Raw genomic sequence first — 22,604 nt, 5'->3', positions numbered from 1 at the left:
GATTTTGATAATTCAATCGGAAGAATATTTCAGGAACCTTAAGGGAAATTTAGAAAGTACACGGACCAACCGTAGAGGTCACACCGTTTCTCGGCACTCGCTGTTATACGTAAAACAAAGGATGAGAGATAATCCTTTACAAGTACATCTGTATGTATCTGTTGAAAACTTTTGTAAATGTTTTTACGAGCTTATGATATCGAAAACCTCGATGTTGTAATTTTTCGGTTATATAAAGATTCCTGTCGTTAAAATCCGAAACATTGTTACAAATACGAGCTAATCAAACTAATTGTGATATGTAAACAGCATATGATAGTGAGAAGGGTACGTCACCATCAGGAAATGGATAGTTTACAATAGGGAATGAAAAAATCATCCCTTTTATCGTAAAACAGTATTAAGTTTACCATTATCGATATGAATACAAAGATCAAGAAACGGGCATTCTTTATTATCAAAATTTGTTTTATTCAAAGACAGTTCCACATGATATATATCTTTCGTATAAATGCATGTATTGTAGTCATCGTTGTTAAGAGCCAAAATATCGTCCGAATATTTAAAAAAATTATATATTTTTTTCTATCAAATGTTGTATGGAAGGGTCCTTATTTATTCTAGCCACAAAGTGTGATTCATAATAGTACAGAAAGAGGTCCGCAATAAGTGGATCACTATTGGTTCCCATGGGAAATCCAATAATTTGCATATATCTGCAGGTTAGTTTGGTGCTCAACTATTTATCATCAGTATGTCGATCTGTTGACTGAAACATTTTGTTTTCTTCGAAGAGATTTTTGTAGCTACGATACTGAGTATTAATTATTTTTTTAAAGAAAGCAAGTAAAATCATATTTGTGTAACATATTCATATCTTTAGTTACTGCTCGTGAATGTGTTTTCTGTTTGCAGGTTTTTTTCCCTGCAGTTGCGGATCCAGAAATTCCAAATATTGAGGAGCGCTGACTGGCCTAAAGGGGCCCACTCAAGTGATAATCGGGCTTTACTTTAATAGAATTAACCGGACAATTCGACCAAAGAGGGGTAGCCCCAACCCCGTCCCTCACTGGACTTGCTTGTCAATGTACATATTACTGATCCATGAATAGGCGCTTGGGGGAAGGATCAAAAACTCCCTTCCACTTTTCTCTATCATTTGACCTTTTAAATATTTTATCTTTACAATATACGAGCTCAAGTCACTATATACACATGAGAATTTCCACAAAAATGACCATTTATCATATATAAAACCGTAGTTACGCATTGCCTTGTAAATGTATAAACTCCTCCACTTCCTTAATTCCCAGCCAACCATGTAATGAGATAAATTAATAAGTAATCCCTCTTAATTTTCGGACTCATAACCAAGTAAAAAAGTTCTCTTGCTCCTACACATACCACATACATCCTGTATACATTTACGACACATAATTAACTTGAATTGTGGATCGAAAGGATATTGATGTACGGCATCACCAAAAAAAAAAAAAAAAAAATACTTGTGTAACTGCATGCGTCCTTCCATTGACGGGCATAAATGAATTATGGTGTAAATCCGTCCGTCATTTGACGGGCGTAAATGTATTATGGTATGAATCCGTCCGTCCGTCTAGTTATTTTTTTTTAAACCAATGAGGGATTCATTTTCACGATTCTTTGTTGTTTAAGGATGTCAGTACGAAAACTTAATTTTGTTTGTCACTGTTTCCAGGTCTTTCATTTAAGAGAAATAAGACTAAAAATCGAAATGGAGGAGGGCTTCAGTTTATCTGTTTAATTTATTCATTTTTGTTCTGTGTATAGTGTTACCCTTTCATAATTATATCAAGTAAAATGTTTTCTACAGTTTTACCATATGTTGTTTTGAGAACGAGAGGTATGAGGTATATGTTTATATTCTTTAATTGTCAAATCCCAGAAATGAAAAGCACGTGTACTTGCAACAGACGACACAAAAACTACGCAAAAACAAATAACACAACGGATGACGGAAAAATGCCGTTTCCGGAAAATAATAAATTGAAGAGAAATCGAATTTAACTCATGTATATAATAACAGTCATTCAAAAGAGTACTTGTAAATGATTCCAAATTGTGTATCCACCTTCAAACACTCAATAAAAATCATGAATTTTACAAATTTATTAAGCAAAACACAAAGAAAAAATAACATTTAAATATACAACATATAAACGTCAAAAACTGCAGTATGAAGTAGTTCTCTCCTGAAATTTCTTATCAAGAAAGTCATGGCACACCTTTGAAAAGATATCATATGCACCCAATTCATACACTATAAATCCTTTACTTTTAATAGTCAACATAGTTGGGATTTTGTTTAAAGTTATTTGTAATAGCCGATTACTTTATAAAACACAGATAATGCACCTTTAGAAGGTATGTACGGAAATGACAGATCTACTTGTAGTAGAAATAGGGATTACACATGACGTATTTTTAAACCGGGTTTGAAATGGAGTTTGACCTTAACATTGTGGTATCGCGCCGGTTTTTTTTTAATTCTTTAAGAGATCAGAGCTTATAAAAAGATACAAAGACGTACAAAAGTCATGTATATAGCTTGAATCAATATTTTCATTGGGTAAAAGCTGTTTGAAAAACTGAAAATTGTTTTCCCTAAAACAAGACCCCGTTGAGCGAACCTAGAAAACATTGCCGTGCAATCGGTGAATGTATACAAGTAAAAATTCAAAATATCGTCATTCAACTACAGATTAATGGTCTTCGCAGCTTCATACTTGTACAAACATTCGTTTAAACATATCGACCCCTCCTTAAATTTGATTTTAAAAAATTTGATACATTCTTAATTTTGATTTTATAATTCATTTGGTTCGTACAGAAATCGATTCTAACTTGCGAATACTAACAATCATATATCAAACATTAACCATTACCGAAATTGATTTTCAATTGGTTCAAAGTGGTCCAGAAAACGCAAATCAATAGCAACACTTTTGATTCCTTTATACTGTATCACAATTTTGTTTTTAAGTAAAAGTCCCGAAAATACTTTTTGACCATAATACATATCGGTATGCATGTAGATATAGCCAATATACATGTGTTCAAAGTTCAAATGTACGCAATGACCACTCGTAATCAACAAGACACAATGTCAAAAGCTAAGACTTGGTTTGGTACTTGAAAAACCATGAGCCCCAGAAGAATATGTTTGATATCCCGGCTGAGTGTTCATGACACGACTAAAACTTGACTCGTGATTGGGACGGGGGTTTGGCACAGTTCGAGCGTACACTGTAGGGTCATGGTCTTGACTTCTAGAATCACGAGATTGGCGTGGTGTTTCCGAATGACTGTGACGTTCACTTGGTTTCCTTTCTTCAATATCGTCATCAGCACTGATGTCGACAACTGGATCAAAATGGTCATTTTTGTTCGACAAATATATCACGGGATATGTCATGTCCTCATTATTTAAAGGCTTGAAAGTTTGCCATCTAAATTCGGTACGACCGTTAATCCGGCAAGGAAAATACACTTCTATCACAGTTTTTAGTAATGTTGCCGCCGCAAGAATTTCAACATCAGTTGCCCACTCCCGATCTCGCCTCATAACTCTAAGGTATTGACTCATTCCCCCACGACTTTGTAAAAATGTACGGTATGTGTCAGGATTGTCTCCGACGTGCTTTGTTATATGTTCCCTGACTCGTGTGTGCTCGTTTTCGGATCCTGTAATGCACATGCTTATTGCACGAAAAAAGCAGTTGCCATCGCCTTCGACCGGAACTGTTTTACTTGGTGGTGTTCGATCGTAAAAATATTTCGTGTTTCCAAATCTAAAACTCTTCACTACCTTAATGCCAAACGCTTTTGCCTTCTCTTTCTGCCATTCTTCAGACAATGAATAAAAAGCCCTTTTTGTTCCTCTATCATCGTCTCTGTTTTTCTTTGATTTGTAATAATCCTCATCATTTTCTCTCCGCTTTATACTGTCATAAGAGGGTTGTGCGTCGTAACTGGTATGCCCACCAACGGCACGCGAATGGTCACTTCGTGGCAACGGGTCAATGTAGCCAGGGCGGCTCACTCTTGAATGTGATTTAAATGATTCCATCTAGTTCTGTTGTAAAATTTTGCTCATATTGGTCAGCGTTGTCTACTCTGTATTACATGTACATCTGTCAATAATCTGGAAAAAACATCATTAAAATTGAACATTTAAAAAAAAACATGTACTTTTGTAATTCGTGAATTGATTTACTTGTACTGGATATTCTAATGTTAAAGTGAAGTTGGGATCTGTATTGTCTATATGATAAAAACGCAGTGTATATATATAAATATGTACTAGTCAGTTATTTGATGGAGTCATTTAAAAGAAAAGAAAAGAGCTGACATCAAGTCAGTGACTAAGCGACTTTCGGACATTTTTAAGTAGTTTTATCATTTAAAACCATTTTAAACCATTCTGAAATACCTCTAACCGTAGTGTTTTAAGTGGTTTTAAGAGTTTGGATATTAATAATACAGTTTGGTTACCAAACACCTAATAATTCTGGAGAGTTTTTTCAATACATGTCTTTAATTATAAAATAAAGGTTCAAGCTTCCCTATACAATTTATGCCATTTACTGTTCGATTTAATTATCAATTTTTCGCATTATATATACATGTAGTCACTTTTTCACGGGGTAAATATGGTGATACTTATATAACCAAGAGAAAACGGACAGCCGGACCCCGATGTACGTTTTTAGTGGAAACAGAACTTAATTGAACTTTATTAAGTGCTGGACATTGTTTATTTTATCATTTTAAGATTTTCTCCGTGTCTATAGTATCTATATTTATTGACTGACATTTATTTATTTGTAATATACTTTGGTCGCCCAATTGTTCTTTAATCCCCTGTTAATCTTTGTGTTTGTCATTGAGCTGAGAAACCACCCCTAGCAAAATTTGTCAATGTAACAATTTTCGCTACATGATGTAAAAAAATTCGGAATGTTTTAAGTGTTTTATGATCCTCTGTGAAAATATAGAATATGTTTTGTCTAGTTCAATCGGGAGGTCTGTCCCTGACTTCCGAACTGTACACATGTACAAATGTATTTTCACCAGATGTAAATAAAGTTGTATATAGTGTACTGGGACTTTGCAATTATTGCATCTCATGCCGTAAACCGTCAATTATAGACCATATGCATAAAGACTGTGTAACCCGCCAATTTAAATGGTTATAATTGGGGAGATCCGCAGACCCCTGAATACCAACAGTACCTGATGCCAAGCGAGTACTGCTACATGTAGCTAGTTCCCTATAAACAACCAAATATGAAGTTATCTAGATTGGAAATCTTTAGAGTGTGTGATACGTCGAAAGCTGAAACTTAGATTACAAGATATGAACACGTGTGCGATTTTGCAAAGTGGGACGAAATCCAATCTACCACAGGTTTTGTGTCCTTCACAGACAATGATGTGTTAGCATGGTATATGCTATTAGACGATGAAGATAGGAAAACTAAAGACAAGCTTTTTCAAAAGTTTCGGGAACGATTCTGTACAACAGGAATAGAAAAAGCCGAACTTTGGCAAGATGCTGCTATAGCCACACTAATCAAATGAAACAGTATCTGAGTTTATTTCGCGTTTGGAGAAACAGTGTTTTCCTTCAGGAACGATACATTTTTAGAACAATTTATATTTAGGGGAATCCGATCCGAATATAAGATTCCGTTTGTTTCGGCTACTAAATGTAAACCGTCAATAATGGACCATATGCATAAAGACTGTAACATGTAAATTTAAAGGGTTATACTTACACGACAAGGGCGTTTGAGACTACATATCGGTGGTAGCAATACATGCAAAGAAGGTTCTCGTGTTCTATTGTAGTAGATATGACTCAAATACGAGTATACTAGACCAAGTATCAATGCTTAAAACATGTCCCACGTGAAAAAAATCTTGATAGTATCTCTTGTCTCCCATAGTTGACTAAGTGCTGGGAACTAATTGATACTCTGAGTTGTAATTGCTCATTCAAAGTTGTTGCATAACAATGTCGAGGAAAATCGCATCTCCAATTGTTACATGTATGTCAATTATTCGTGTATACATATAATAGACATGTAATCGTACAATACATTCGTAAGTATGTCTGTAATGTTTCATCGCAAATATACAATGAAGCACTGCTCCAAGTTTTTGGTGGAGACGAGTTGCTCATTTGCTTTTTGTTTCTTTGTGCGTTATGTTGTTGTTGTTTTAAGTTCTTTGTTTTTCCTGTCTCACCTTTGTCATTAGATTGCTATATTTTAATTTCTGCTCGAATGATATTAATTCCATATTGGCTACACTTTAATTAATAACTTTAAACTGTACGTACAACCTATCTGAATACCCCTATTCGCTAGCAAAGGATCCGGTATTTCTTTTATGCAAAGGAGGGGTGCATGACCGTAACCCTTGTCGTTGGCTAGCGAAGACAGAAGCCTTCTTACGTGTATATTACATGTTAGAAAGAGCAGACGATCAATTTGAGATATTAATAACATTTAATATGTTTGGATAATACAAATTAAATATCTAAGTCTTCGTATATACAAGTTTAACTCACCCATGTCATATTTATAAACACCAAATCGATTCTGTAGTGTGTGCCTTTAGAACGATTACATCCTGGAAACCAAATATGAATGTCAGACGTTAAAACAAAACTGTCACAAAAAAGTAAAACAAACTTTCTGAATAGTTATGGTGTTTTATCTACTTCCGTCCTGTGCGCAATCAATTGTTATGACATTAAAATTTACAAAATACCTGTTTAAACATGCCATCAAAAGGATTTTGAAAATCTATAAATCGTTATACTATACATGCATACCTGAGTGGTACTTTATGGGTTAATGGGTCAACAATTTAAACGATCGATTAGATCGTGTACGTATGTATATCTACAACAAACCAGGTCATTAGTCATTAAAGAGGATAAGAAATTAAATTTGTGTGAGAAATTATAAATGACACACATGTAATTATTTTCGTTTTTTTTGGTCACTTCATGCAGGCTTCTAAATTTCCGGAAACTATTCCGATCAATACCGCTATCGGTCAATTGTAGTTTCCAAGATGTCTGCGCCCATTACACACATTATTTTCGACGTTGATGGACTTTTATTGGGTAATTTTACATTATAAGGCAGTTTTATTCATATTTTTTTTATTTGTAAGTGCTATATCACTGATGACCGTCTTAGTTGTACTTTTTAGCTCACCTGGCTGTAGGCCATGTGAGCTAATGTCATCACTTGGCGTCCGTCGTCGTCGTTAACAATTATACAAAACTCTTCTCCTCTGAAACTACTTGATTGATTAGAACCAAACTTGGTTTGAATGTTCTTTGGAGTATCCTGTATAGAACTGATGTAAGTACCATAATCCCTTTTTGGATTCAGTGTTAGGAGCTATTTTCTGATTTGGCCATCAGAAAATAGCTCCGGAAACTGAATCCCAAAAGGGATTAGTAAATACCACGGCTGTGAGACACAACTTTGTAACATAACACATGACTGGGCTAGAAATATTGAAAATGGAAAACAAACAGATATTTTTTATATTAGATTTTGAAAAAGCGTTTTACACAGTTCCACACAACAACTGAAGTTGAAACTGAATAGCTACGGCATCTCTGGAAAAACACTCTGTTGGATTGTTGCATTCCTCTGTCGTCATAAACAGTACGTAGTGGTAAATGGAACAAGATCAGATTGGTCAGATGTTGAATCAGGTGTACCACAAAGTACAGTTTTGGGACCGGTGCTATTCAGCCTACATGTGCATGTACATACAGTACATTGTATAAATGACATTTTGGACAATATTGATTCTGAAATCCGTTTTTTTGCTGATGTTTGTGTCTGTTACCATACAGTTAAAAACATCAATGACTGCATTAAACTACAAGAAGATATAGATAATCTAAGAGCATGGGCTAGGAAATGGGGCATGCGATTTCAGCCGATAAAGTGTAACATAATGAAACTGATAGCAAGAGAAAACATCATGTGGATTATGAATATAAATTGGAAGGGTCAACATCAGAATTCCTAGATACAATAAAATACAGATGAAGATGTGGGGATTTTTGATTAGTCGAAAAACATGGCTGCTGTTACTAAAAATAGAACACAGGGGCCAGACAGTAGTTTTTCATATATATCTCCAAAAGTGTTAGGTTTTTCTGAATGTTGATTGGATATAATTGTTCAGCATGATAAGATCTATCTGTTGTCAAATTTTGGTTTTAATCCATTTAGCCATGTTGGAGTTATTGTCCTTTTTCAACAATTTTTGCTATTTTTAATGTTGTTTCTTTCAAAGATCATCTTTTCTGACACTACTTGACCAATTGAAAGCAAACTTGGTATGAATGTTCTTTGGGGTATCCTGTATAGAACTGGTGTGGGGATTTTTGATTTGTGGAAAAACATGGCCGCCATTACTAAAAATAGAACATAGGGGTCAGACAGCAGTTTTTCACATATATCTCCAAAAGGGTTAGGTTTAACTAAATTCTGACACAAGTAAAATTGTTCAGCATGATAAGATCTGTCTCTGGTCAAATTTTGGTTTTAATCTGTTATGCCATGTTGGAGTTAAATTTTTGTATTGCTCTTTTTCAACGATTTTTGCTAATTTTAATGTTATTTCTTTCAAAAATCTTCTCCTCTGACACTACTTGACCAAGTAAAACCAAACTTGATATGAATATTCCTTGGAGTATCTTGTACAGAACTGGTACCAAATTTTGGATTTAAACTGTTGAGTCGTGTTGGAGATATTGCCCTTTTTTTGAAGATTTTTGCTATTTTTAATGTTATTTTTTTCAAAAGTCTTCTTCTCTTACATTATTTGATCAATTGGAACCAAACTTGGTACGTATGTTTCTTGGTGTATCCTGCATAGAACTGATGTAGGGATTTTTGATCCGTCACAAAACATGGCAGCCGTTACTTAAAATAGAACATGCAGTGTAGGGGTCAGTCAGTAGTTTTTCGCATATATCTCCAAAACCGTTAGGTTTCACCAAATTCTTTCAATAGCTGAAATGATTTTTATTATTAGGACTACAAAAGTCTTCAGGGATAAAAGTTGTCAGATAAGGTCTCACTAACTATGTCTAAAGTTTCCATTACTTTACATGTTAATCAAGTAATTTTTAATGTTTCACTGTGAATTCCCAGGACAAATGACACCTTAAAGTTGCATACCATTGCAAAGCTTGGAAAAGAAGGCTTTCAAAATCATTATTCTAATGGTACGATGACCGTAGAAATTCTTCACAAAATTTACTTGAATAAAAAATACCGTAAATCTATATTTTTACCTTTTCTGCTAACTGACAGCATGGAGGCAAATCACTTACACATGTAAACAATATTCATACATTTTTGTAGTAAATTACAAAAATGATTTTAAAGTACACATTTTCAACTTTATTTTAACTGCTTTTGATCAGAATACACACAAATAATGCATTTACAATGCATATTTGTAGGTTCATTGTGTTTTTGGTACTACATAGGAGGTGGCCATTTGACCCAGAAGTGGTCAGTGATACCTTAAAAACATTTTATGAGTATTTATGTTTTTATTTTTTTACATTTTATGAAAGCTTGTGGTATTGTGAGTCTAATAAAACCACAACTATAAAAATCAAACATGGGACTACAAAGAAATGGTCATTTTGATATCATGCCCCTCAGTGATATTTTCCCTAAATTACTAAAAAAATACAATTTTAACTTAATTGTCACACCAAATTGATATCTATGATAATTCAAGAAGTTAATAGTAAATATCATTTATCATGATGAAAAAAAGGACAGATTTCAACAATTAATATCAAGCCAATTTCATCGATGTGTGATTCTTAGCTTGTGCTGTATGACCATTTGAGTACTTTGAATATCCCAAGCAGTGACATTAGGTATTTTAGGGATGATGTCAAGTTATGAGTCAGTTTTACTAATAAAAATCTTGTTACTATGTTGTTTTTTTACAATATCATGCACAATGCACCTCTTAAGCTATAGGCAGATTACCAATATCACTATACTGATATTACATGTATGTGAAAATGGAAATAATGACCAGGAAAGGCAATTTTCATCAAATTATGCATTTCTGTGAAATATGCCATAATTTAGCTTATGGTCTCACTAACCACTTCTAAAGTTTCCATTACTTTACATGTTAAACAAGAATTTTAATGTTTCACTGTGAATTTCCAGGACAAATGACACATGAAAGTTGCATACCATTGCAAAGCTTGGAAAAGAAGGCTTTCAAAATCATTATTCTAATGGTACGATGACCATAGAAATTCTTCACAAAATTTACTTGAATAAAAAGTACTGAAAATTAACATTTTTACCTTTTCTGCTAACTGACAGCATGGAGGCAGATCACTCACACATGTAAACAATATTCATACACTTTTGTAGTAAATTACAAAAATGATTTTAAAGTACACATTCTCAACTTTATTTTAACAACTTTTGATCAGAATACACACAAATAATGCATTTACAATGCATATTTCTAGGTTCAGTGCTACATTGTACATGTGGGGGGTTGCGGCCATTTGACCCAGAAGTGGTTAGTGAGACCTGACTTCTTGTAAGAGTTATTGCCCTTGAAAGGGGGAAAATGACTCTATATTTTAACAGTTTTCATTCAATATCTTGAAAAGAGTGATAGATTAAAAGAAACTTTCAGTTGTTGAAATGATCCTTATGATTAGCCCTACTAGAGACTTTTTGAGTCAAAATTGTTGGACAACTTCTTGTTAAATTTTTTGCCTTTGAAAGGCAAAATTCAATCAGGTGGGCGATTTAGGCTTCTGAAAGCCTCTTGTTTAATTGTCATTGTCGTTTTGTGTAGTTGTCACACTTTATTTAGTAACTGTGATTTTTGGAAATCTACAAGCAGACAAGCCCCATGTATTGCACGGCAAAACTTAAATATCTTCATGTCCATTTACATGTAATTTTTCTGACTGGGATCAAACATATGTCTAGTATGTTCCCAATACGCCACAGTACAGCTGAGAAATGCAACAAATGTAGATTTGATTAATGTTTTCACAGGACATAGCTGCTTTAAATCACATTTAAAAGGGTTTAAAGTGTAGTTAAGATCCTTATTGATATATTTTAAAATGAAACGGTTGTTTGTTCATGCAGATATTTAAAAAAAAAATCCCCATTTCATCAAGAACCTTGAATGTGTTGTAAAAGCAACAAACTGATGAAAGATTTCTGATGAAATTGTGTATAGTATTTCAATATTTAGAAATTACCAAAAAATTATGAATAAATTCAAGTTCTGCAATAATTGTTTAATATTACAAACTGACCCCATCAAGGTAAAAGAGATGTCCACATCCATTACACATGTCATTTTTGATGTTGATGGTTTATTATTGGGTAAGTACAAAATGTAGTTCAAAAATAAAATGCCTTTGATATTGGGTAAGTATTCTAAATTGTCAGGTACATTTATTTCAATTTTCTATGAAGTTTGTATCGTAAATTGTTGGGTATTTCAATTATCAATGAAGTTAGTATTATACCTTAAAAAAATAAATGCCTTTAATATGTACATGTAACATATACATAGATGTAACATTTCTGTAGTGATGATAGAAGTATACTTAAGATACAACTGAATAACTACATTTACATTTTACTTGCATGATAATTTCAATTGTACATGTAACACCTGCTTTGATACAGTTGTTATAACTACGTGTAGTTGTACATTTACATGTACATTGAACGTGTTTAAGTTTACCTTTACTTTGTCAAAATTTTTAAAATTTGAATTTTTTATTGTTCAATCTAGGTAAAACATAAGGGAGAAATGATTCACTGTATAAACCAAAATCACGGTATTTTTTGGGACGATTCAGTTCCAGGTACATTGTGGCCGCATACGACACCAATGCTACAATGCTACATTTTTTTGTATTTTCAAATGAATTTATTGGTGTTAGTGTTATAGCTATCATTATTTTAATGATCCAGAGAAAAAAATAAAATATTGCTTTAAAATGTTTTATTTCAAATGGAATGATGGATCCAATCCTTACTTTTTATTTTCTGTCGTGCATAAGCAGCTTTGTTTTGTAAAACATAGGGGTGCCCATGAAGGACACATGTCTCTTAAAATGTATCGTGATACGTATCGTCAAACATATCCAATATCACAATAAATATCACTGGAGGAAAAATGTATTGTTACACCCTGAGTAAAACATGCACACATTTAAAGTTTTGCATCACAGGGTTTTTCCAGGATTTTACAAGCTTTAATCACTTTTGTGTCAGAAAATGAGGACCATTTTAATGGCATATTTTTTAAAGTATGGTAGAATTTGCATCCGACATAAGCCATTATTGCCATACATGGACATGTATATTCACTAGTAAATGACATGTATTGATTACTCTTCATACTTGTACATGTACATGATTTTTTGAGTAAACATTCTCTGCTTACATGTATCTTAGAGTAAAACATTCTCTGCTTTACTTAATTTTTTTTTTCCTTTGGTTACAGATACAGAAAGGTTGTATACTGAAATAACACAAGGAATAGTATCAAAATATGGCAAGAACTTTACTTGGGAAATTAAAAGTCAGCAGATGGGGAAGAAAGAAACTGAAGCTGCTAAAATAATTATACGTGAGTCAGTATATATTTATGCCTCTGAGTTGCTTTATACCAGTACTTTATTTGTTTAATGGGGGATTAGAATTAAAAAGAATAACGTACTACTACAAACCAATCTTTCGATGTAACATTAAAGAATTTATTTCAACTGTAGAATGAAGTTATACAAAAAAATGCCACTTGTCCAATAGGTATATGTAATCAGGCCATTTAGATACACATCAAAGGCTATTTAAAATCAAGATTTCCTTCAAATTCATACATTTCCAACTTGAAATAAAATATCGGAATATTGTTATAATAACTTCTAATGAGCTACTAATGTATCATAAATTGATATCCCCCTATTAGACAGAGCAACAGGTAGATGATGCTTTTTTCTTTTGCCCTAAGCACTCCTATACAACAACCTTTGCTTGTATTAAATAATTCTGTATCACCTCTGATAATATTGTCAATAATAAAGATCATATACAGTTAAGTTAAAGTTATTCTTTGGTATAAAATGAAACAAAAAGCCCATAGTGACTGAATAAAGGAGTAAATATAAGGTGTGTTTGGCTCCCAACCAGGTTATATTTCTAAACAAGTTGACACGAACATCAATCCACTGTTTACAAAAAATAAAATTTCTGTTGAAAATAGCAGTGAATAATGGAGGAAATCTATATAATAAAATAGGATAATCAATTGGTTATCATTAATAACTAAAATATTATCACTTGTGCCGAGAACTCATAAAGATTTAACTCGTGCGGGAACAAGTTCCGCACACTCGTTAAATCTAGGTGTTCTTCGGCACTCGTGATCATATTTATTCATTATTCATGTTTTCCAATTAATTATCCTATTATTATTGAGATTTTGATGTAATGCAATAACATTACAAAGTTGGAATCTTTAAGTTACATGTAGTTCTGGTAGAGAAATGACAAGTGGAATGTATGTGAAAACTCAATTTTTGGAAAAAATAGCTTGTTTTTAAATAAAAGATACTTTTTTTCAGTTTCTGATGCCTTCTTCAGCCACCTAAATAATGCCATCTGATTCTGATCTTAATGAATTCTGATAAATTAGACAGAATGCTGTAACGTAGGTCTGCATCGTAGTAGACACTTGTTGAATGGGTAATCTACTTCCTGGTTTCGCAAAATGAAAAAAAATCTGCTGTTTCGACCTATGATTATGACCCAAATATGCAGTATAGAAATTTATGAAAATAGCAATTCAAATTCAGGTTTAACACTTTTGATCTGCAAGTGAAAGATTGTTTTGACTCGTACATCAATTTACATCAGAAAGAAGAGCAGATCACTCCAATTAATGTACCTAACTTTTGTATAAACCTTTTAGATGCGTTAGACTTACCACTAACAGTTGAAGAATACCTACGTGCAGCACATAAACAGCAGGAAGTTCTGTTCCCAAAAGTTGGGTACATGCCAGGTATGTGTACAGTAATTATCAAGTGTCAATCTTTGTAAGGCTCAGGCAGATCTTGTTTAATTTGAAGCATTTACTTGAAAAAGAGAATGAATTTATCTTCAAGATGCCTATTTGAACTGTCTGTGTTGTAGATAATTGAACATTTTTTATTTCTTTGTTGGAAAAATATCATTTTGACATAGTTACTTGCTCCACCATTCTTAATATTTTATGAGGTCTCCTAGACTTATAACCTTTGAATCTACTTTGTAGATTAACTTTAAATTTCACTAAAAGGATCCTTTGTGTGTTTGCATTAAAATTGTTGCCAATTACATTGATCAGACAACAATCATAGCTACCAATTATTTTGATAGAACACAGGGGAAAATCCTTTTCTTTTCTTTTTTTTAAATTGTCTTTAGATGTCAATAAGCAATAGTGTAAACAAGAGTTGTCTACCTTCTTGGGCTTAAAGAGTTCTTCATTTGGGTCTAGTTTAATAATGACTCTGTATTAGAGTTATTGCCCTTGAAAGGCCAAATAGGACATCCTTATACTTTTAAGCTAAAAAATAACTTTAAACCATATTTCATAGTAAGAAATATTTAACTAATGATATGATCCTGATGGCTAGTATACTCGTGGTCATTGGACATTTGTATTTGCCCTTTAAAGATAAGAAATGATGATTTTTACACTTGGATTTTTTCTGGATTTAACTTGAAAGATCTTGAAAATAATTACAACTTACAAATAGGAGGAAGCATTTAATTGATGAAGAACTTTGCACTGGGCCTCTATAAATGATTTATTTTTTCTGTTTGGTCAAATGATTTGGTCACAATCAGTCAATTTTAAAAACTGTCATACAGTGTAAGTGTAAGTTTGGTCATAAATGATGGCTTCTGAATAGAAAATATCATTGTGACATTATTACTTACGACAATTTTACACTTAAAACTTATTATGGAATTGACCAAGGTTTTTGATTTTTCCAGGTGCACATTGCCTTTCATTAGCATTAAATTTCAAAAAACATTTTAAAAACTTATTTTACTCACAGTTGATGGCATATATGGTTTTTGTAGTTGAACACTGATCAGGGGCAGATCCAGGATTTTAGATTAGGGGAATGCACAATTGAAATATTGCTGAGCGGAGTGAGGTGAAAAATTTTTTAAGGTTAAATTTTTGAAATATTCTTCTAGAGTGGGTGCATTGTAGATATCTTTTGTGGTAAAATTAGAAAGAAATTAAAGTTTCAACCTAAAACCGCCTAAATCTACCCCTGACAACCCACACTTTGCAAAATTTAGGGGGGGTGCACACTCAACACGCCCCCCACCTGAATCTGCCCTGCTGATATTGTTTTCTTGTTAATGCAGTATTTTTTTGTCTGTCCATTTTCCATGTACTGTATGACTTCTAAAAAATTGAGACGAGTTTTCTTTCTGTATTACATAACATTGAGAATCCAGTTCGTTATACTTGATTCTTCATGTTATTATGTTGATATTATCTTGGATTCATTTGGATATATGCTGTTGCATTGTTTGTTCTTTTTTCTATTGAACATAGAAAGTAATTGTCTTTAAGTTCTGTAGTATTATGACTGATAAGAAGTTGTATGGCACTTACTATTAAAGTGCTTACAAATTACAAAAAGGGTATTAAAAGTAATGGTATAAAAATATGTGTTCTCTTTCATCAAGGTGTTTGATATGTATTAGAAAAGAAATTTGCTTTGTCATGGCAATTAATTTGAATAGTAAACTGGGTGACAAAGCAGAAAAGACAATTGATTTCCATCTTCTGAAATTCATTTAACTGAAGGTACTACAAGATAGTCTGGTTGTAATATGTTCTGAATAGTGTGAAAAGATAAAACTTGCACAGTGTCTAAACTATAACTTGAAAATGAAAAAAAGGTTGCAGTATGTACAGAAAAATGTAAAAAGATAAGCTTGTACAGTACAACCTGTCAAAAGTGAACGTTGAAAATCAAAAACCTGTCTAAACCAGAGACTGTAATTTGAACCTGAAAAATACAGAAGACATGTCTAAAATCAATCATATTTTACCGTTCAAAATGGGGTTACTGTTAAAGTATTATTATTCATGGGTACCAATTTCTGTAGAATCGTAGGTTTGGTAAACCACAAAATTTGGTTAACAATGAAAAGAAAATATTCAATTCGTTAGTATGACAGTGTTGTCAAATCCACAAATTCAAGAATCCACGAACAAATTATTTTCCCTTATACCACAAAAATTGGTACCTACGAATAAAAGTACTTTCACAGTAATTAAGGCAAATTTCACTGTAGTACAAAAAACAGTACACACAGTATCAGGCATGAATGCTGATGATAAATAAATTTAGAACCAGTTTTTTTAAGGAACTATGTTACATAAAGATTATATACATCATTTTAGCACAGAGAGTTGCTAATAGAAATCAGAGGGGATAATTTTAGACTGTAATCTGGTCAGAACCAAGGCTGGCTTTCATGCAATGGATTTTTGACCATTTTCTAATGTTTTAAAGTTGACTCAAAATTTTGCCCTCTCAAGAATATCGATAAATAATCTGAAATTAATTTTTTCCTTAAGTCCTTCCTGTAGTCAAGTTTTGACCGATCAAACACATGTAGCTTTAATTCTTGAGGAAAATTTCAAGGGAAACTTGATGGAAGTCTCAGTCAGAGAATTTTTTTTAATGAAACACAGGCCAGATTTATTATACATACTTTAAGCTGAGTCTATAACCCTTACACTCTCACTACATCTTACATTCATTTAAGCCTGAAAATGTAAGCTTTATAAAATAGAAAGTAAATATTTCTATATCAAAGAAATGTTTTCTATATCAGCAAGGCTGAGAGGCATATAGATTTTTAAAAAAATGTTTAAAAAATTATTGAAATGTTTTTTTTAATAGGAGCAGAAAAATTAGTAAGACATCTTCACAAGCATAACATTCCCATAGCAATAGCAACAGGTTCAAGTAAAAAGTTGATGGAGCTAAAAACTAGAAAGCACAGAGACCTGTTTGATTTATTTCTCCATTCTGTAATGAGCACAGATGACCCTGATGTAAAGCATGGTAAACCTGCTCCTGATATCTTCCTTGTTTGTGCAGAGAGATTCAAGGAGAAACCAAGTCCTGACAAAGTAAGTATCATGTAATCTCAAGTACACATGTAGCTACATGCCCACCTTAGAATTATGCAGGGGATGATTTATAGGTTGAGTACACATGTAGCTACATGCCCACCTTAGAATTATGCAGGGGATGATTTATAGGTTGAGTACACATGTAGCTACATGCCCACCTTAGAATTATGCAGGGGATGATTTATAGGTTGAGTACACATGTAGCTACATGCCCACCTTAGAATTATGCAGGGGATGATTTATAGGTTGAGTACACATGTAGCTACATGCCCACCTTAGAATTATGCAGGGGATGATTTATAGGTTGAGTACACATGTAGCTACATGCCCACCTTAGAATTATGCAGGGGATGATTTGAGATATTTGATATTTCTATTTTTAAGAGTATGTTGTTTAAATTGTTTCAAAGTACTGAATATTCACTAAGGGTTTCTTTTAATTTTGTTTTCTCTGTGGGGGAAGAGGAATCATTCTAAGAGAGATAACTCTGATTTTACCAACATACCCAGTACATTTATTTAAGCTTTCTTCTGAATTTTCTTATCAAGGAATGTAGTGCTCTATTATTTTCTAAATTCCAAAAAGATAACTCTGATTTTGCCAACATGCCCAGTACATTTTATTTTGACTCAAATACCTTAAAGAGAGAGTTTCAAACACAAAATCATTGTCCATTAAATAAATTTAATGCATCAAACTACTTTTCAGTAAGAAAAAACATGATGTCAGACTAGACATACACCATTCAAACATAAAGTTGATATTAGACAGTATCCAAAATCATTAACATGATATACCCCATCTGTATAAAGCTGCACATCAAATATGAAATAATTCAAACCATAGGGAGCCAAGAGTTATGACTGAAAATTTTCTCAATCATTTAATATACATGTACATGTAGTGAAAAATGGTAAAGTCCTGCTAAACAGGATGTTGATATCTGACAGCTACCCAAAATCCTTTACATTTTTACGTATACCTCATCTACACAAACCACACACCAAATTGAAAATCAATGCATCCTTTAGGAACCAGTATTTTTGTGATGAAATTCAGACCAACGGGCAGACAGATAAAATGATGGACAGGCAAGTTAAATCTACATTACTTTGCTTGTTGAGTGGGGTATAAAACATATGAAACCTTTTCAATGAATCAATACATTTTGTAGGATTACTTTGTGGACAACTGTTAGAGTAAAACTGCCTTAGGTATGCAAGGACAGGCCCTAAATCTGTTACCATTTTAAAACAAGTGCTTATTGACTGCTCTATGTAATGATATTGTTTTATACTAGTGCCTGAGGGGATGTACTTAAGTGACATGATTCCATATATACTTGGTACATAGCAGGGGCGTAGCTGCCTGTACGCAAATATGCAGTTGCGTACTTTTGGAAAAAGTTACAAAAATAAAAACACACATTTTAAAGATGAAATAAAAGTTTTATGCCATGACAAATCCTTTTTAATACATAATGATACTCCAATATACACCACAAAGTAATTAGCGATATCAAAACCATCAATTCCGGAAATTTTGTACTTTTCCGTATACATACTCAGTTAAAATCCCGATTTAAAAACATTATACATCATTGTTTTTCCAAAAAAGATGGTACACCTAGATACAAATATATAGTTCTTGGTAGAGATTCTTCATACTTTGTAAGAAATAATTCCAAATCATCTTCCAAATATACAGAGGAAGATGTTTACAAAATGATGGAATTTTTAATCGACAACATATTTGTCCAATGTGGTGGACGTGTTTTTCAACAAATGGTCTGCATTTCAATGGGAACAAATTGTGCTCCTTTACTTGCTGACCTATTCCTTTACTCTTATGAGGCTGGCTTTATAGCTGATCTGATCAGAAAGAAAGAATATTGTTTGGCTAGATCCTTCAATCTCAGTTTCCGCTATATAGATGACGTATTATCTTTAAACAATCCTAATTTCGGGAATTTGATACATCACATCTACCCAAAAGAACTTGAGATAAAGGATACTACAGACACTGTGAAGTCAGCCTCATATCTTGACCTACACTTAGAAATCGATGGTAAAGGAAAACTATTGACCAAACTTTACGACAAACGTGATGACTTTTCATTCAGAATTGTCAACTTTCCTTTCATCTGTGGCAACATCCCTTCGGCTCCTGCGTATGGAGTGTTCATATCACAGCTCATACTTTATGCCAGAGCTTGCCGAAACAACGCAGACTTTTTGTATCGCGCTAGAACTCTAACAAATAGGCTTCTGGAACAGGGTTATGTTGCTACAAGATTGAAGTCATCACTACATAAGTTTTATAGTCATCATCATGAACTCATAGATCATTATGGTGTATCCATCAGCACCATGAAAACTGATTTATTCAATGGGTCATGGTTTTCCTTTCCTCGTTTGTCTACCCCGGACTTGACTTTTCATGAGCAACTTGGCGGGTGTTTCTAGAAAAGCAGAGGTCGTTTACCCTACTGGTGCACCTGGTCCATGCTCCCAGTTTTTAGTGGAGTCCAAGTTGCTCATTTACTTTTGTTACTTTGTATGTATGATTTTAGTTACTGTATGTTCTTTGTTGTGTATGTCTGTTTTCCATGTCTGGTCTTTGTCCTTGGATTACATTCTTTTAATTGCCGCTATAACTTTGGTTCCCTTGATTACTCTCTCTGAAAAACTGGCTCCAAAATCATTAATATTCAGTTTCCCTCAGGGCTTTGCCTTGCCGGACTCACTGGGGGCCTTGAGCGACCACCCCCCCACAAGACCCCTTGCCGTAATTTTGCGTACAACTAAAACAGGCCTAGCTACGCCCCTGCATAGGCTTATACATCAAATTTATATTTTTCGTCCATTGTCTTTTAGTGATCATTACATTGTTTAGAGTTGTCTGTATGTCTATCTCATTCTTTCTGTCCATCTGTTCTCATATCACATGATAACTTATAAACAATTCGGTCAAACGATTTTAATAATTCTCTGGTACAAGGTTTATTTTTTTCATTGTTTTCAACTATGTAGGGGGATGTTTTGGTTTTAGATAGAATGAAGTTGAAAAAAAGAGAGGGGCTTTGTTGTATTGTGAAAGTGAGAAATACTAATGGAGTGTGGGTCTTGAGCTGACATTTTTCATCCTGGCTAAGTTTTCGTCTCTTTGACATATTCACTATAAGTATATCCATTCAAGTTATAACTGAGTACTGAATTTTACTTTAGGTAATCAGATAATTAGTTGCTTCACTTCGATTTTGTCAGATATGGGATTTGATCATCTTAAAGATTTTTTTGATAAGAAAAAAAATGTTGACTTAAGAAGAGTTATTTTCAATCTGAATTACTGTTGGTTGCTTGCAAATACATTTGTGTTTTAATTTTTTTTTCAGGTTTTAGTTTTTGAAGATGCACCTAATGGTGTAGATGCAGCACATATAGCAGGGATGAAGTGTGTTTGGGTTCCACATGCAGAACAGGATAAAGATACACATAATCACAAGTGTTCATTAGTTTTAGACTCATTGGAACAGTTTGTTCCTGAAGCTTTTGGACTGCCTGCATTTGATTCTTGATGTAAAAGAAGTTTAGGCAAATTATATAATCAGATAATATGCAATTATGAAAAATTATTTTGATTGTTGAGATTTTTAGATTTCTTTTTTTTATCGCTCTTTTTGATAGGACGGGATATATTTTTCAAATGGTTCATTTATCTACTCAAAAACTTTTTTGTATTAATTTTGTTATTTGATTTGTTTGGAACTATTTGTATGATTGGTATGATTTGTATTTCAGAAGGTAGACCTAGGGTAAGGGATATAACTCTTGAAATCAGTGATATGCTTGTACAAATTTTTAATTTCACCAAAGCCTATCAAGCTTTCATTTGAAACAGAATGAAATCAGTTACTTTGATGCTTATATAACATTGATGATGTAAAATGCCAAATACAATCGTATTTGTAAGAGTTGTCTCTTACCCTAGGTCTACATCCTTAAACAATTTTAAAGTTTGATCAAATCATTAATAATAACTATAAGAAATCATTAGAGTGCAGAATATCTGTTGAAAGATGAACATTAATTACAAGTGACCTCTCACATCAACAAAATGATTTTTCTTCCTTGCTGCTATGTGGGAGGGGAATTACCATATGGCAGGTGTTTAACATTAGAGTGTTGAGGCAAAAAAAGTAAACAAAAAAATTTTGATGTTGATGCTGAGTGCACAAAGTACTTGAGCCCAGAGTAAATATTTCACAGAATTTATTTTGGTGGTTTTAGACAGAGCCCTTAATACATCAAAATAGTCCTTTTCCATATTCCGGATTTTGGCTTCGTTTTTTAAATTTTGAGCAAAGGGGAATAACTTTCTTCAAATTTGTCATCTGACAGATTGGTTTACTGTCAAATTGGAGCAATGGACAGCAGTTGACTTCAAATTCAAATATTCGATTTATTAGAGCTGCGGTAAGGACTTGGATACGTTTGAATAATTTATTTCAAACCATTCAGGTACTTATCGAAGTGAAAATAGTTTAAGTTTGCAAGAAAAATGTTTACTGTTTCCCTTTCTGCAATGAGACTATCAACCAGGTTGTTTGGTGTTGGTAGGTTATGTCCCTTTGAAAAACTTGCTAAAATGGCTTGCATTCCGTAAATTAATATGAAAACGACTATTAGCATTCAGCGAAAATTACCCCTTATACTGTATTGAATATGTGAAAGACATTCTTCTACCAATGTGGACTTGAATCAACATGATGTGCCTTTCCATAGTCAAAAGATGTTGGTTATTTATGTGGTTTTTTTTGTCACTATATTACTTTTCAATTTGATTTTGAAGAGTTTTTAGGATTCTGTTACAGTGGAATTTTTTTACTTTTGTTGTCCGTGCATTTCAGAGCTTACATCAAGGTGTGTGCACTTGTTGTAGAGCCGTTGATGGTCTCTGACAGTATTTACTATTTTGAATTTAGTTTGTACGTTGGTACATTTGTTGCATTTCACCATATCCGTTCTTTTTTCATATCAAAAGAAATCGTGGTTTATTTGTTGATGTTTAATTTTTTACTTTAGTGTTTTCGCAATGATAAATTAAATTATTTATTTTGTACTTTTGTTATTTTGTTGTTTACATCTATGTGTTGCATTTGCATTCATTAGTCTGCCTTACATAATAACGAATAAGTAATGATCACGTTAGCTTCAAGAGTATTAGTGACAAACACCGACAGACCCTAAATATCTGACAA

General features: G+C 33.1%; 2 protein-coding genes across 4 annotated transcripts; one reads left to right on the top strand and one right to left on the bottom strand.

Moving 5' to 3' along the window:
* Window positions 1-2,133: 2,133 nt before the first annotated feature.
* On the bottom strand, window positions 2,134-6,756 carry LOC148626221 (uncharacterized). Its single transcript, XM_088570052.1, has 2 exons — window positions 6,617-6,756; window positions 2,134-4,183 (listed from the first exon to the last, which is right to left on the bottom strand). Exon 2 carries the CDS (start codon window positions 4,106-4,108, stop codon window positions 3,146-3,148), a length of 963 nt encoding a protein of 320 aa, XP_088426178.1. The 5' UTR covers window positions 4,109-4,183; window positions 6,617-6,756; the 3' UTR covers window positions 2,134-3,145.
* A 61-nt stretch (window positions 6,757-6,817) lies between these two features.
* On the top strand, window positions 6,818-22,465 carry LOC148626220 (pseudouridine-5'-phosphatase-like). 3 transcript variants are annotated; one of them, XM_088570055.1, is made up of 5 exons: window positions 6,818-6,939; window positions 12,625-12,750; window positions 14,092-14,184; window positions 17,108-17,340; window positions 20,739-22,465. In XM_088570055.1, the coding sequence occupies exons 1-5, from the start codon at window positions 6,906-6,908 to the stop codon at window positions 20,919-20,921; spliced, it is 669 nt and encodes a 222-aa protein (XP_088426181.1). In that variant the 5' UTR covers window positions 6,818-6,905; the 3' UTR covers window positions 20,922-22,465. The 3 variants fall into 3 exon arrangements, with proteins under 3 accessions (XP_088426181.1, XP_088426180.1, XP_088426179.1); XM_088570054.1 differs by lacking the exon at window positions 6,818-6,939 and adding an exon at window positions 7,042-7,180; XM_088570053.1 differs by lacking the exon at window positions 6,818-6,939 and adding an exon at window positions 11,364-11,489.
* The last annotated feature ends 139 nt before the right edge of the window (window positions 22,466-22,604 follow it).

This window comes from Perna viridis, chromosome 2, assembly GCF_037379345.1.
Source record: "Perna viridis isolate PV_CMFRI_1.1 ecotype Kerala chromosome 2, ASM3737934v1, whole genome shotgun sequence".
Classification (NCBI taxonomy): Eukaryota; Metazoa; Mollusca; class Bivalvia; order Mytilida; family Mytilidae; genus Perna; species Perna viridis.
The sequence above is the reverse complement of the archived record's forward strand: the minus strand, read 5'-3'. Positions and strand labels throughout refer to the sequence as shown.